This window comes from Carassius carassius, chromosome 48 (assembly GCF_963082965.1).
Source record: "Carassius carassius chromosome 48, fCarCar2.1, whole genome shotgun sequence".
Lineage (NCBI taxonomy): Eukaryota > Metazoa > Chordata > Actinopteri > Cypriniformes > Cyprinidae > Carassius > Carassius carassius.
In genome coordinates, this window is record NC_081802.1 from 9258376 (window position 1) to 9274268 (window position 15893).

General features: G+C 36.7%; 1 protein-coding gene across 1 annotated transcript in view; it reads left to right on the top strand.

Moving 5' to 3' along the window:
• LOC132131791 (yjeF N-terminal domain-containing 3-like) overlaps nucleotides 1-15858 on the top strand; it is a 32495-nt gene extending 16637 nt beyond the window's left edge. Inside the window, exons 2-6 of the mRNA XM_059543909.1 lie at nucleotides 6630-6738; nucleotides 11997-12107; nucleotides 13210-13323; nucleotides 13441-13591; nucleotides 14741-15858. Of these exons, the coding sequence (XP_059399892.1) occupies nucleotides 6630-6738; nucleotides 11997-12107; nucleotides 13210-13323; nucleotides 13441-13591; nucleotides 14741-14937 (682 nt within the window). The 3' untranslated portion in view covers nucleotides 14938-15858. The remainder of the gene's footprint in view (nucleotides 1-6629; nucleotides 6739-11996; nucleotides 12108-13209; nucleotides 13324-13440; nucleotides 13592-14740) is intronic.
• The last annotated feature ends 35 nt before the right edge of the window (nucleotides 15859-15893 follow it).

The window sequence follows — 15893 nt, forward strand, 5'->3', positions numbered from 1 at the left end:
CAGATTGGCCGAGGCCTGATACCATTTTCAGGTGTGCCTTGTCTTCTGGATCCCTTACATCGCAGCGGACAGTTGAAATGCACAGTGAGGGAGGAATTATGGGTAAGGATTTGGTCTTTGACCAAAGGGGAGGTAGGCATTTGATTATGCAGAAGTGGGGAGGATGATACCTACAATATGGCTGTCATTACATTACTGGCAAGAACAATTTATCATAATTCTCCTGCATTATGGAACATTAGTCTAGTAATTCCTGTAAAATCAGTGTCGCTTTGGCCTTCCTGCAACCAGTCCAAGCACCGCTGCCATAAATCCAGCACTGTGGACCTTAATCTCTGAAAGTGTTCTTTCCAATGAACCATGCCAAGACGTTGATGCTCTTCTAGACCTGCTGTAACCATCTGCTCTTCTTGAACACTGATTGAAGCTTCTTGAATAGCAGTCGGTTTTAAATTTTTTAAAGGTTTGTTTAAGTCATAGTTTTTTTCTAGAATTCAGTCTATATGTGTTAACATTTAACATAATGTGACAATTTGATGTGTAAAGCTCCTAAATTATCATTATCATTACGCTATTGTAATGTCAAGACATTCTCATGCAGTTTGTAATTTGGTGAACTGGTGGCTAAATCGTAAGAGTTTGTATAATTTCCTTTGTTCGTGTTTGTTTTCGAACCACCGACTGTTAAATCTAGAGGCGGACCTTCATGCTTGCTTTTAAAAAAAAATTACGTTAACATTACGTTAACCTGCATTTCACAATGTACTAATTCATATGATATCGCGACCATGTAAAATAGTTCAATTTTATCGAGAACAGATTTGTAATGTTGTGAATTCTTCATGCTTCTGTTTTCCGTTATTGGTGTTTTATGGCATTGCTACACATGACGCAAGAGTATTCATGATGCAACATTCTGACTAGCACATACCTCAAGTTCATGTGTGCCTTGTGCGTTAGTTTGTCCAGATTTCAATTGTAATATTAAGTTTGTGTTGTGTATCGTATTTAACTGATATTGGATTCGGGTGAGTTTATGTGGCTTAAGTAGCCTGCTAGAAAAGCGATGGATTTAAGGATGCTCATTCATTGTTTGGCTTCAGCTCTTACAACTCAGTTGGGTCCCAACATTATCGACTATGAGTGGATTAATTGAAACAGTCCTATTATTTCTAGATTTGTATTTTTCTTCAAAATAAAACAACAACAACATTATCACATTGTCTATTAATATATTGGAAAGTTGTAATAATAATAAAAAAAGAATGATAGACATTTTTCTTATTATCGTTGGTGAGCATTTACGTCAATAGTTTCATTGATGTCAAAAGCTAAAAGGAAAGTTTAGACCAGTGGTCTAATGGTGTGTGCATGCTAAAAACGAATTTAGTTGTTTGTATGAGTAGATAACATAGTCAATGCAGAGATGCGAATTCGCACCAGGCGATTGCTGCAAATGCACGATATTCACCTCAATTGCATCGTCTTCAACTCGAGTGGGAAATTTGCATGACACGTTGTTGCTCAAGCTAATCAGAGAAGAGCTTTCTGACCTACTGATGAGTCCAGTTGTATCAGAAAATGTTTTATTCACGCGAGTGACATGAAAAACATCCCATGAGTAATCTAGTGCGAGTAACACAACGCAAATATTCTCTTTGCTTTTGGTGTGCACACACCATAACACAGGAAAGATAACAGCTCCAACCCTAATTAAACACACCTGAACAAGCTCATCGGGGCCTTCAGGATTACTAGAAACTTCCTACCAGGCGAGTTGGAGCTAAACCCTGAAGGGCAGTGGCCCTCCTGAAACTGAGATTGAGACCACCTTTAGAAGGACAATTCAGGGTTGCCAAGCCTGCGGTTTGTAAAGATGATGATATACAGAATAAAAGAATAAAAATCTGTATTTTATGTATGGAAGTTTTGATCATTCATCTAGGGTCATTCGGCTAGTTTTGACTGGCCATTGGTCTAGTTTTGTTACTCAGATCCTGGCAGCTCTGCTTTGAGCTCTTATCTTACTGTGCAGCCAGCACGCGTTATAGAGGTCCCTCAGGGAAATGAGTAAAATGGTTATTTATCTTTTCTATTGCACAGTCTGTTGTATTGTTTGCACTATTTGTACTTAGCAGTTAAGATCTGGAAATGTGTTTGGAAAGGTCAGGGTGGGTGTAAGGGTAAAGATGAATAGAGGAAGTACGTCTGAAGTATGGTGTGTTTATGATAAGTGGATAAATGGAAGGAAACATAGAACAATGTGAAGAGCAGACGGCATAGTCCGGCCTTTGTTTATCACTTTAATACGTGGTTTGTTGAACATGGATAGGCTCAGGAAAGACATACCTCTTTGGATGTTAACAGAAGACACGTAAAATATGTTCTCTGTCACTGTAAAATAACACTTCCCTGCTCGATTTTGTTAAACGCAGGCTAATCTTAGAATAAGAGTGTCACGCTTGATGCATATTTTATCTCCTCTCTAAACATATGTCAGGCAAGCCAGGCTCTTCTCTGCCAAGAACTGTGAAGTTCGCTGGTGTCAGCTCCAACCCACTCTTCTTTGGCTCTGACATTACCTTTGGAAAGCAATGTGTCCGCTGACTCAGTTACACTAAATGTCATCACCACACACCATATCTGCTCTTTTTAGCTCACCTTTTTCTTTTCTCTACATCTACCTCACTGTTCCCTTCAATTTTGTGATACTTTGTTCTTTTGATTCATTTGAACAAGTTTTAAACATATCAAAGGACCATTTTGTTTTGTTTTTCTCATTACTTCCAAACCATTTGCAACATTCTGTCAGATCTGATTTTGGGTGGTCCAGCATTAGTCTGGGTCAAATAGTGCCACCCTGTCCCTTATGTAGACGTCACCCCAGAGCTAACCGTCCGCTGGTCCCTGCTGACCATTTCTCCACTCCATTGCCTCAGACCGGCTTTATGTCATTAACGAGCAGGAAGTCGAGACACTCATTAAGGAGGAATCAGCAAAGGGCTTAAGCATCGCCCCCTTTTAGAAGTTTTTAATTGCTTTAAGTGTAACGCGAGAGTTCAGCTCCTGGATTTTCAACATCATTAGATGGTGTTTTTTGCTTCCCTTTCCATGAATCAGTTGAAACCTCAGTACGAGAAACCTCTTTACTTGCTGTTTAGGATTATAATCTTGAGATTGCTATACTGTAATTGTGATGACAGATGCTGTTGGTCACTTTCAGATGTCAAAAATCAGTGCTGTTATATCGTTTACTAAAACTAAAATAAAATAAACGTTGACTAAAATACAGCAAGCTTTTACATTATGTATATATATGTATTAACAGTAGTAACAGTAGGTTCCATGTGTGATTTATTAGTTTTATTAAAGAAAAAAAAAAAGTGATTTTTTGTGAATAAATCAGCAGATGTCAGCCGTGCCGAAAAGGCTATCCACCCCCCATCTATAACCCCTTCGTCTATCACATTATCGGGAGCCTGGAGGGGCCGAGCGCTGGTTATGCAAATAGTAGTGTACTCTCTCTTAAATCAGTTCTAACTAAGAACAGATTCTTGTCAGAAACAGCTGGTCCCTTAAAACAAAACCACTGATTTAAATGAGAGAGGTGGTTATTTAGTTGTCTCGTGGTGTGTTGAAGTAATTACAGTGGTTGGAAATGAAGGAAAAGAGGGAAAATGTGGATATTGACTGAGAAGTATCCCCTATTTTGTTCAATGCTTCTCATAAACATCTGTGTATACCCTTGCAAACAGACACAACCATTTCAACACTCCTGCGTGTTAAGCAAGCTAACAGACTGGAGGTAAACAACCTCATTAACTGAGTTGTCATTACACCCGATCAGCACAATTCGCGACACACAGATAGCACGGCTCCTCATGGGGAAATTAGGAAGACTCTCGGGGCGGGTGCCCGGGCTGATACTGTTGTTCATTTGACTGTGCATTCAAGTGTGTATTTGCTGTAAGGGTGATCAACAACAATTAGCCCTAGCTCTATGGAATAGCAGTGCTGAGGGTGATACTAAACAAAAAAAAGGTTCTTTATTAGCATTGATGGTTCCATGAAGAACATTTAACATCTCTTTCCATTCCAGTAAAGCTTCTTTACTGTGGAAAAAGGTTCTTAAAATGTTCTTCAAACTAAATTTCTTTGGGAAACCAAAAATGGTTCTTCTATGGCATTGTTTGTGGAACCCCCCTTTCAGAACCTTAATTTTAAGATACATTTTTAAAATGAAAGGTTCTTTGGTTCAGTGGTTCCATGAAGGACCTTTAACACTCATGGATACTTTCCATTTCCCAAAAGGTTCTTTAGGTTTTTTAAATATTCCTCACACTAAAAAAACAGTGTTCTTTTAAGAACTGTACAAGGTTCTTTTGGAAACCAAAAATGGTTCTTCAATGGTGTCACTGCAGAACCTCAGAACCTTTATTTTTAAGAGTGTCGAAACATTCCACGGCACAAAAGGTCTTTTAAAGTTAAAATATTCTTTAGATTAGATTGTTAAAATGCTCTTCATACTAAGAGATAATGGTTCATTCATTCAAAGGTTCTTTGGGCAGCCAGAAAAGGTTCTCTGTGAAACCCCATTTTAGAAAGTTAATTTTTAAGTGTCAGAAACTTTCCATTGCATAAAAGATTCTTTGTATATATAAAAAAATAAATAATAAAAACAAGCTGTTCTTCACACTAAGAAAAGAATATAAAGAACTGTTCACGGAAAGATTCTTTGGGGAACCAAAAATGGTTCTTCTGTGGCTAATAATATAATGCAGTTTGGACTGATGGGTGATCTGGATGGTGGGAGGACAGTCTGTGCCACACTGTCCCCTGGTGGTGAGATTCATTCATTGCAGTTTACTACGAAGAAGCCTGACTGAAGACTCAGGGCTGCATTGAAACTGTTTAAATGCTTGAGAGATATTAAGTGAATATATAAGTGAAGGAAGGCCAATTTGTTTGCAGGCCAAAAACAGTTTCTACATAAAGCGTAGCAAACCTCACGAGGATGAGGCTTGAGATGTCTTCTTTATCTTGTGCTTGAAAACCTTTTGGAGAATTTTGGAAATACACGGCTGTCAGGACTCGAGATCTATCTATCGGAGATCGGAACGGAGATCTATCTATCTATCTATCTATCTATCTATCTATCTATCTATCTATCTATCTATCTATCTATCTATCTATCTATCTATCTATCTATCTATCTATCTATCTATCTATCTATCTATCTATCTATCTAATCTATCTATCCTGTTTAATTTCCCAAAAATGTCAAAAACATACAGCCTCACAGGTGACAAGCTCATTATTTTTTGTTAGTAAAATATATTACTCATTATTCGTTTTTTTTTCTGAAGTTAGAGCAAGACCTAGATAACAAAAACAGAAAAAAGAAAATTGCTTTGAATTGAAAAGAAAAAATGCCGCATTCAGGCAGAACTGCATGCATACAGTTGAGAAAACTCAATAATGTATAATCATTTTCATAAATGGTTCTTTGTGCTGTTCTTGTTGTCTTGGAAACATACTGGAAAAATGCCTCAGGTTGAAAAACAACAATAAATCAACAAAGTTTCAAAAGACAGAAAGATATCTAAAACACATTATAATACTATTAAACTGTGCTAATTAATATTGTGAATTTGCTTTTATTTTAGAATTTTTGGTTTTCATGTTAATTTAAGTTTTAGTCATATTATTATTATGTGCTTTTGTAATTTTTATTAGTTTTTTTAAATAATATTTCTATATAGCTTTATTTTCATTTTACTTATAGTCATTTTTGTACTTTTTGTATTTTTGCCAAGGATATATTTCTATGTTACCTTTTTAAATCAATTTATTTTTATTTTATTTTAATTTTGGGGGGGCTGGTTTTGTTCCCCAACACTTTATTACCTTTGCTATATTGAAAATACAAGCAGCCTATATGCTTTCTTATGAATATATAAGCTTTCTTATGCTGAAAATATAATAATTAGCAGCTGTATAGTGATGTACGGTATATACCACAGAGGAATCTTTAGAACTTTAAAAAAATTGATTCGATTCGTTAATTAACAATGAACAGCTTTTACAGCATTTATTAACACAAACTATATATCAAGATTAATGTTAATTAATGTGTTAAAGTGTTGTTCAATAATTCATGTTCATTCGTAATACATGAATGTTATTGTAATTTAGTATCAGGATCCTGTTAGCAGTTCTTTGTACTTCCAGCAGGGGGCTCTGATGTTGTGACCATACAGCACAGTAGGTTATTGAAAGGATCGTGAAGTAAGGGCCTGCAGTTTACAGTAACATTGTGCTCCCTGTAGCCCACATTAAACTCTCAGTAACATCAGCTCTGAGTGTGGCTAAACAGGCATTAGGCAGCGAGACACCATGCCTGGAATGGATGGCATGTCTCACACAATGTGCTCAGAATACACACATAAACGTCAGGGGCTGTATTGCAGTGCTTGGTTTCCATGTAATCAAACCCACCCAGTTTCCATCTTGCCACTTGTTTGCATTCATGCCAAAGCATGATTTATTTATCATCCCCACTAAGCTAATACCATGCATGTCACGAGCTCTGTGTCAATGCAATTTGTCTCTTTGTCTGTCTTTTATAGTAAAACGGAGGTGGCGACCATTGAGATGGAGCTCCTGAGGGACTATCGCTTTGGGCAGCAGCAGCTGATTGAAATATGGGGCCATGCTTGTGCTATTGCTGTCACAAAGGTTTGTCTGACACGTGAATATGAATTACACTATAGTGTGAATTGGGCGTTAACACATCTGAATTCTAAATCTAATCTTGTATTCAATATATACGAACATCACTCTCATTTACCCAACTCTCTGCATTTACCGCTCCCAGCATCTGTCTGCATTTGCAGAACTTCAATCCTCTTAAGAGACGAGGCCATGCTGCACTTGATGATGAAAACAGCGGGAAATCTTTGATCTCGCTGTCTCTGTAGAGGGTTTGACCTCATCTGCTACTCTGGGGGTTTCTCATGTAAAGGGTTTAAAGAATGATCCAGAATAGCAATCTGCTACTTTTGCTTCGAAAAAGACAACAAAAACAAAAGATTTCGCATCGGTTGTCAGATAAAAACTCAAGACTCATTTACAACACATTATTGTCAGATAAAAACACATACATTTGCAATATGAGAAACAAAGTGACATTGTGAGAAGTTTTTAGGTAATATATTTACAATTTCTGAGAGACAGTTACAAGAACTTGTTGCAAATTAATTAGTAAAAAGTTGTAATTATGAGAAATAGTTGCAGTTCTGAGTAAAAAGTCACGTGCCGAGATAGTTTTTGAGATATAAATGTGGACATATGAGAAATAGTCACAATTTTACGAAATGTTGCAATTATGAGTTACTGAACGTCAAAATAATGCAAAAAGGTTGCAGTTGTGCAATATGAAGTCGCACTGTGAGATATAAAGTCACAAATTTTGTGATTTTGAGAAATAGACACTATTCCAAGATATGTTGAAAAATTCTCCGAAATTCTTCAAATGCTGAAAGTTGCAGTTGTGAAATATGAAGTCATATTGTGAAGAATAGTCCATTTTTGAGATATAAATTTACAGTTAAGAGCAATAATCACAATGACATGAAATGTCATATTTCGGTCATAATTGTGAGAAATAGGTGCAGTTCTGAGAAAAAACTTGCAATTGCAAAATATAATGTAACACTTTAACATATAAATTCACAATTTCTGAGAAACGTTTACAGCAATTACAAGATATGTCACAGAAAGCCACAACTGTGAGAAATAGTGCAAGTTCTGAGAAAAAAAGTTGCAATTGTGAAATATGGAGTCACATTGTGATATAAAAGGTCACAAATTTTTTTGAGATAGAACTGGGACAGAAACAGGCTTCTATACAAAAGGAAGTTTTTTTGAGGGTCATATTACTGTATCTTGCCTTGAGCACTAGAATCACCATCTGTCAGATTCATTCTCTTCCAAATCTGCACTTTGACTTCTCCTTAAAAATCCCTCGTGACAAATCCAATGCACCATCATCGAAGGTGTTGAAAGTCTTTCATCTGTGGCCGGCTGGCCTGCAGTCGGGCGGTCTCGGGGCCTGACGTCTCAGGGCGGCCTAAGGGTTGCGATAGAGCCAGGCCAACCCAAACCAGACTATTGCGGTCACTATTCCATCTGGATTCAGTCAGGCTGACAGGCAGCACAGGGCTTCTCTTGACCTACCTGAGAGTCGGTTAAAGCCCCAAATTGTTTCCTGATTTGGCTTGTGTGAATTTTCAACCCCTGTTAAAAGTGTTTTACAGACTGAACCTTCTGTCCCTCCAAGGCTTCTGGTCACCAGCAGCCACCACGGTTAGCATCAATAAAACTTCCTGTGCTGTGACCTCTGTGAAGTCGCCACAAATTGCAGCTAAAGAAAACACACTGGCTGGTAGTTCTGAGACAAGCATTACATCAGCACACTATTGTGTGTGTGTGTGTTTAAAAGGGGGACAAAATCTTGGTTGTATTTTACCACATTGTGATTTCACAACCAAACTATCCACCGCAGTGGATGCCAAAATCCACATCATCTGTCTACCTCGGGGGGATACGTGCTTTGGTGTTGAGCTATGTCAAGGCTGATGTCTGTGATCATTCCTTGGTTTAGATATTAGGAAGTTATTTTTATCGCCATGGCTCATGAAACGTTCTTTGTGTTTTGAGTGAGAAATACAGACTGACGTATTCTCTCCTGCAACACTGTCTGTGATCTCTCTGTATTTTCTCTCTTTATTTTCTCATGACTACATAAAGCAGAAAATAAAAGAGTAAAATTAGAAATGAATAATTATTATTACTTTTTTAAATTCGAAAAATGCTAAATGTTTTCTTTCAAACCGTGTCCTTTTGATTAATTTTTTTTATTTCTATTTTATTCATATTTTTTTTTATTTAAATTTTTTTGGTTTTCACTCATTTGTAGTTATATTTCAGTTTTGAGTTTTCTGTTTGTAGAATTTTCTAGTTTTAGTACTTTCTGACCTGCCAGAGAATTGGCATCATTTGAAAATCAGTGCATTGTGAGAATAAAAAACATGATTGACTTTTTTTATAAAGATTTTTTCCAATTGCACATTTCTCTCTGTCCATTTCATAGTTCTGCATTTTTTTTTATTTACTTTAATTTCCGTTTTATTGTTAATTTGTCTGTTCAGTTTAGTTGACAGTATTTGTTTGGTTTCCCACTATTATCATTATTTTATTTTTTATTTTTTAAAGAATTCTATGTAGTTATAATATTTTAGGGCTGTCAGACTGGTACCACCATTCTTATTATTATTACTATTTTTCATTTATTTATTTTTTGTCCAGTTACAGTTTTTATTTTCATGAATTTTTTATTACAATCGAGCATCGCGTTAGTTCAGTCAGGCCACGTTAGTCACACTTGCATCAGCTGACAGTCAGCTGTTCCTGACGTGTACCAATCCAGTCTTGACACCTATCACCTGCGGTCTATTTAAATTTCCATTCTTCAGTATCTCTTCCATCGCATCGCTGCTTGCAATTAACTCCCTCCTCCAACCCCAACTCCACCAACTGAACCTGTAATCCGATCTAACTTTGTTCTTTCTTTACAGTGTCTTCACTGGAAGCAGTCTCACATTTTGTTTACAACTCATGTAATTTTGAATTGTAATTATATATATGCTTATAATGGTTGTGTTCTGTACCCCAGGGGGGTTTGTCTTGCTGCTCTCCCTGCTCTGTCCAAGCATGGCTGCATGGACAGGCGTGTGGAGTGTTGCCCAGAACATAACCATACCGCCAACACTAACTGTATGCAATAATAATTGTCATAAATATACTTGACGGAAGTGGTCCTGATTGAATTTTCATTTAGTTTTCTTTAAAAATGCTGACACTGTGCCACTCTGAGGAGCAATTAGTCAAGACCTTCTCTGGAGACCTAATTTGCTGGAAGCATGGAAGTGAAATCCAGGGGTTCAGTGGCTCCGAACAGGAGCAGATCAGAGCAGCGGTCTCCAGAGTCCTGGCAGGAGCTGACACAACAGAGGATTCCAGCACAGCTGCAGCAGACCTGCAAAAGAAATGAACATTGCTTCCACTGGTTACAGCTCCCAGGAACACTCCATTCCATGTCATTTTCCAGAGCAGAAGAAACAGATGGAACAGAGAAAAAAAGAATGGATATTATTTCATACAACACATACTGACATGAGCTTCATGTAAACCGATCATCCATATCTCAATGCTGAACTTTCAGGAATAATTCAGTTTACTGTGAATACGATTTTGAGCACTAGCAAGCCATGAAATGCTGAGAAACAAATAACAGGCTACAAAATTACCAGCAATACTGCTGGATAGCACCACAAGCGATATCTTAAGTAAATTGTTTTATTTATCATTATCACTAGCTAACTGGTTTTACTGTGCATTCTGGGAATTTCTTGGTAGTGAATATTGTAGTGCACTTGATTTTGACAATGGGACAGCCATAGAAAGGCTGTCCTGAGCAGTGGACTACTTTATCTAGGAAGCGTATTGAGACTCTTTATGTTTCTCTGTAGTTTAAATCATGTCTATGCTGCTAGCAAACAGTGCAATAAAACTACATCACAACTATTAGTAGTGTTGCAAAAGCAATTTTGAAACTTAAGTGGATAACATATTTGAAAGAATATTTTGTTAAATACTTTTTGAAAAAAAAAAAGAATTCTGTGCAGGGTTGTGCAAGTCAGAGAATCGTTTAAATGTTTTTTAAAAGTTAACATGATATCTTAACTGAGCCTATTTACTGGTATAATGTTTGATTTATTGCATATTATTCTAATGGAAGGGAAAGGTCAGACTTTGTAATAATTCATCAAAATTTAATGGCTTGGTCTAACTCTGAATTCTTTCTGATGACATCATCAAGTCCACTTAGTTTTAAGCTCTCCCCGCTTTTCAAATTCCAATTTTAAGAATTTTGAAAAACAGCTTAGCTACAGTCACAGTACTGAAAATAGTTAACAGCTTTGCTACTTTTAGTTAGTTACTCCCAAATACTGCCCATTATAATCAGCCTCACTGACAAGCACACTTTTTGCCAATAGGAAAATTTCTTAATCATATTCCCCTTAAAATGACAACAGATGGAGACAGACGTTAATTTTCCACACATTCCACTTTTGTTCACCCGGCGTTGTGACAGACAACCAGCGATGATAATGTAATCTCACTAATGGAACATCCATGTCATCTGATAATTTCTCGTCGAAGTGCCATTAGCTTCATTAGCGTCTGGCCTCGTCTCTTTCTCAGAAGTCTGTGGTTGTGCCGCGGTCCATTTTTCATTGCCGGTTAATTGGAGATGAATATAACATCATGCACATTACCTTAACTGTTGTTTTTACTCATTAGTCTGTTCATAACGTCATCTTTATGGTAAGATACTCATCAGGTGAATGAGTAACAAATATTCTTCCAAGTTCACGGCAAAGAATTTAAAATATATAAAGTCAACTAAGTATAGATGACTATTAGTAAAACATTTGTGGTTTGATTTCCCTAAAGAGTGTAACTTGCTCTGTGGTTCTATCAAAGCATTGCTGTTTGTTTATATTTCACAACTAGCCAGGCATAGCAACAGCTTAACCAATGCCATGCCTTTGGGGTGTGGCTATCTGTTTGGCTGGCCAATAGCAGATGGAAACCTATTTGAAAACAATTCAGTTCTGTTTAGTAGCAGAAATCACACACCTCACCTTTAAAGACTTAGTTTTGTGAGTGTGAAAAGCGCTGGTCAAGTTTAGAATCCTGTCAGAAAGTGTGTTATTCTAAGATTGCATCATGTGGCAATGTCTCCACAGCCCTTTACTATTGTTGCAACTGTTGCTGGGTTATTTCAATAAACATTAATGCATATAGGACTGAAATGAGACATCTTCCTCCCTGTTTAACTGTCTCTCTCTCCATCTGTCTCTTTCCAGGCTTTTCCTTTGAGCTCCCTGAGTAAAAAGCAGCCCACCCTGCTGGTTGTTTGTGGTCCTGAGCAGAACGGCTCCATTGGTCTGGTGTGTGCCCGCCATCTGCGCATGTTTGTAAGTATAGAGCACTGTGCCGAAGAATTCAAATTCTCAGAATTCTAAGATTATATCTCGTAATTCTGACTTTTTTCTATGAATTCCGAGTTTAGTTTTTTTTTCTTGCAATTGCAGATTTATATCTCACCGTGCAGAATTTTCTTCTCAGAATTGCGAGTTTATATCTCGCAATTATGACTTTATATCTCACAATTTTGAGTTATGTCCAAAAATGTCCATTTGTTTATCAGCTATGGGAGAAAATGTTAGATATGTCATATACAACTATGCCTAGCGATTAGCGAATATGATCCAACACGTTGCAATTCAAACTGGGCTTTAATAACATTTCCATTTCCTGATTTTATCAATAAAAAGAAAACAAAGAGGAAAAAAGGATCCACTGTGCTCCTCTGTGATGCTAGATTTATGGAGCATTAGTATTCGTCTTATTAATAGACGTTCAGTCTGTTAAAGTTATCCTTTTTTTCGTTCTGATGGAGTGAAGTTTGGCCAGTCCAGATTTGGCCAGTTTACAATATGAGATTCTTGGAACTAATAAAGCAACTCTGAGGAGAAAAAAACTAACATTAGAGGGTCATCACATGATGGCAGCTGTTTTATACATCATACATACATGGATTCTTGTGTCCATACCAACGTTATGTAAGAAATACATTAAGCTGCAGGATTGTAATGAATTTGACCGGCAAATTATCCAGACTGCATGCACCTTATCCTGTATCTCGAGAAAATGAGGTGTTCAGAACCATACATTTTAGTCCAAATTAATCACTTCTAATGTTCTTCTGAAATTAAGTTCTGAGGTAATCATGTTATGTGATTGATAAATTCCACAGGGTGGATAAAATATGACAATCATTCATGTTTTTCACACTAAAGGACATTTTTTTTAAATGCACATAAAAATACACACAATCAATTTTAAATTGATTATTTCACACTTTATTTAGATGATTGTAGTTTTCAGCATGTAATATTTTATGTTTTCATAAAGGATTTTCATAATTTCAGACTGAAAATCTCAGACTGGAAGAAAAATAAACTGAGACATAAAAATTGGCAATGCATTAATCTACCTCATCTCTCTTTAATGTAGGAATATGAGCCCACCATATTCTATCCCAAGCGCTCTCCTGAGAGTTTGCACCAGGACTTCACTGTTCAGTGTGAGAAAATGGACATCCCTTTCCTGTCCTATCTTCCTACGGAGGTAGGTGTAAATCTTGAATAATGAAGCTCAGCCCACCAGCAGAGAGATGCCAATGTGATGTTCACTCTTCTGGACATCTGTCAATCCTAATCGAGTCCCGTCTGACCCCACAACCAGGTCCAGCTGTTAAATGACGCCTACAATCTGGTGATCGATGCCATCCTGGGACCAGAAACCGAGCACAAGGAGGATAAAGAGCCCTACGCTGGGATGCTGGTGACTCTCAAACAGGTCAAAATACCCATCGTTAGCATGGACGTGCCTTCAGGTATGTGCTCATTAAACACACAACCTGACGTTTCATAGAAATTCTGCCCAATGGAAGAAAAAAGATGTTGCATTGAGTAAATACAGTAGCTACTTGCTAGGAAAAGAAACCAGGTTTTATGTAAAAGGTCTCAATCTGTTAAGAGGTGGCTTTGAATATTTTGTCATACTCAGCTTATCAAGACATAAAGATGCTCATTAGCATTCATCAGCGAACTCAAGAAAACTGCTAACAGAACAACCAAATCAAACCTGAAGTGTCTATTTTTAAACACTGAACATCATTTGTGTAACTCTTGACAGCTAAGCATATGCACTGTAATGTCGGCTGCATTTGTTATACATGGCATCCTACAAAATGTTTTACATTATTACTTACAAAATTTTGTTGTTTGAGTGTGCAGTTTCATTAATTTTCAGTTTCCAATGGTCACAGTAGCGGCACAGAAATTACTTTGGCTTTAGCTAATAGCTAGTAGCTGTGCTCGCTAATAGCTGCTAGATAATAAATACTGTAGATGGTTAATTAAATAGATTCCTAACACGTTCAAGGCTACTAGCTACTTAATTATGTATAATAATTCAATCTGAATATTAAAAAAATCAAAGATTGTTGATACATTTTTGTAAGTACGCAAAATAGTCGTCATATTATTGAAAAATGGATTGCTAACACGTTTGTGTCTAATAGCAACTAGCCACACAATGTCATAAAACTCAAAAATTCAAAATAAATAAAAAGTTCATACATTTTTGTAAGTTAGCGAAATGGGTTACTAACACCTCCAAGGAGTTTCGACTGATGAAATCTGATTTTTGCAGCCAATTTTTCTGATAAATGAGCTGACCAGAGATCTTAATGTGCAAATGTGTCGCACTGGACCTGAAGTGTTTTCAAAGCAGACAAATGATCAAACCAAAGAAAACTCACAGCCATTATGTCATCGGGAGACCAAATATCAAAATTGCATCTGATGGCTGACGCATTGTAATTTTTGTGCTATCTTTTCACATGATGAGTGATCTTCATGAGCCAGTTTTCCACGTCTTATCTGGAAGAATATAGCTACATTACTGTGTTTCAGTTAATATCCAGTGGCTTGTGATGGTGAAAAAAAGGATTCACTTTTCCTGTCTCTCTTTCCTGAAGGTTGGGATGTTGACGAACCCGCCAAAGATGGGATAAATCCAGAAGTTCTCATTTCTCTGACAGCTCCCAAAAAGTGCGCAACAGGTTTCTCAGGAAAACATTTTCTGGCGGGACGATTCCTGCCCTATGACATTCAGAAAAAATTTGAACTTAATCTGCCAGAATTCCCCGGCACGGAATGTGTTATTGAACTGTAGCCATTTATACAGACCTGTATTTTGAATAACAAGGACGTTTTTCCCCTTTCGTATTTTTTAGATTGTTCTGTGGCATTCATTTACTGACAAATATGACTAGATACTTTGAATAGATAAGGTGAGTTTTCTTTGGAAGCTTGTTTCTGTTACGGAATGAGAATATACAAAAGATAATTGCAAATCAATCTCACAATTCTGACTTTTTTTTAAGTTCTGAGTATATAATCTCTGAGATATAATGAGATATAATCTATATCTCACAATCTGGCAATATAAACTCGCAATACAGAAGGGAATTTTTGTTTTTCTAGCGCTTCAGAGTTTACATCACGCACTTCTGACTCTGACTCACGTTTGTGAATTGTGTCTTTTCTTCTCAGAATTGTTACTTGTATCTCACAATTGCGAGTTATAATCTCACAATTGTGTTTTTATATCTCGCAATTCTCAAGTTTTCTCAGAATAACTTCTAAATAGTCTAAATTGTGAGATAAAGTCACAATTGCCTTTATTATTATTTTTTTTTTACCTTGTGACAGAAACAAGCTTTCAGTCCCAAGAGATGGGTTTAGAATTATTTATTAAGTTTTGCAAATTTTTTCTTAACTGTTGAGTTCTCAAAATCACTATTTTTTTTTTAATACATTAGTCTTTTTAATGTTAGATAAATTCAAGTGCATTACCCTGAACGTGCCTCCGGTCTAATGTGCACAACACGTACAAACCCAATGCTTTTCCGCTGGACTTTTACTCCAATTACAAATTTATTCATCTGTACTTTTTTGGAAAGGTTTAAAATATAAAATAATCCCAGGCTGACAGACATATATGTAAATCATTTAGTTTTTACTATGCATTACTCAGTGTACATGTGTTTTCTTAGTTCTTATAGGTCGAATGAATAAATTATCTATGTAAAAACCGAGTTTATTCATTTAGATGTCAAAGTTGGGCGT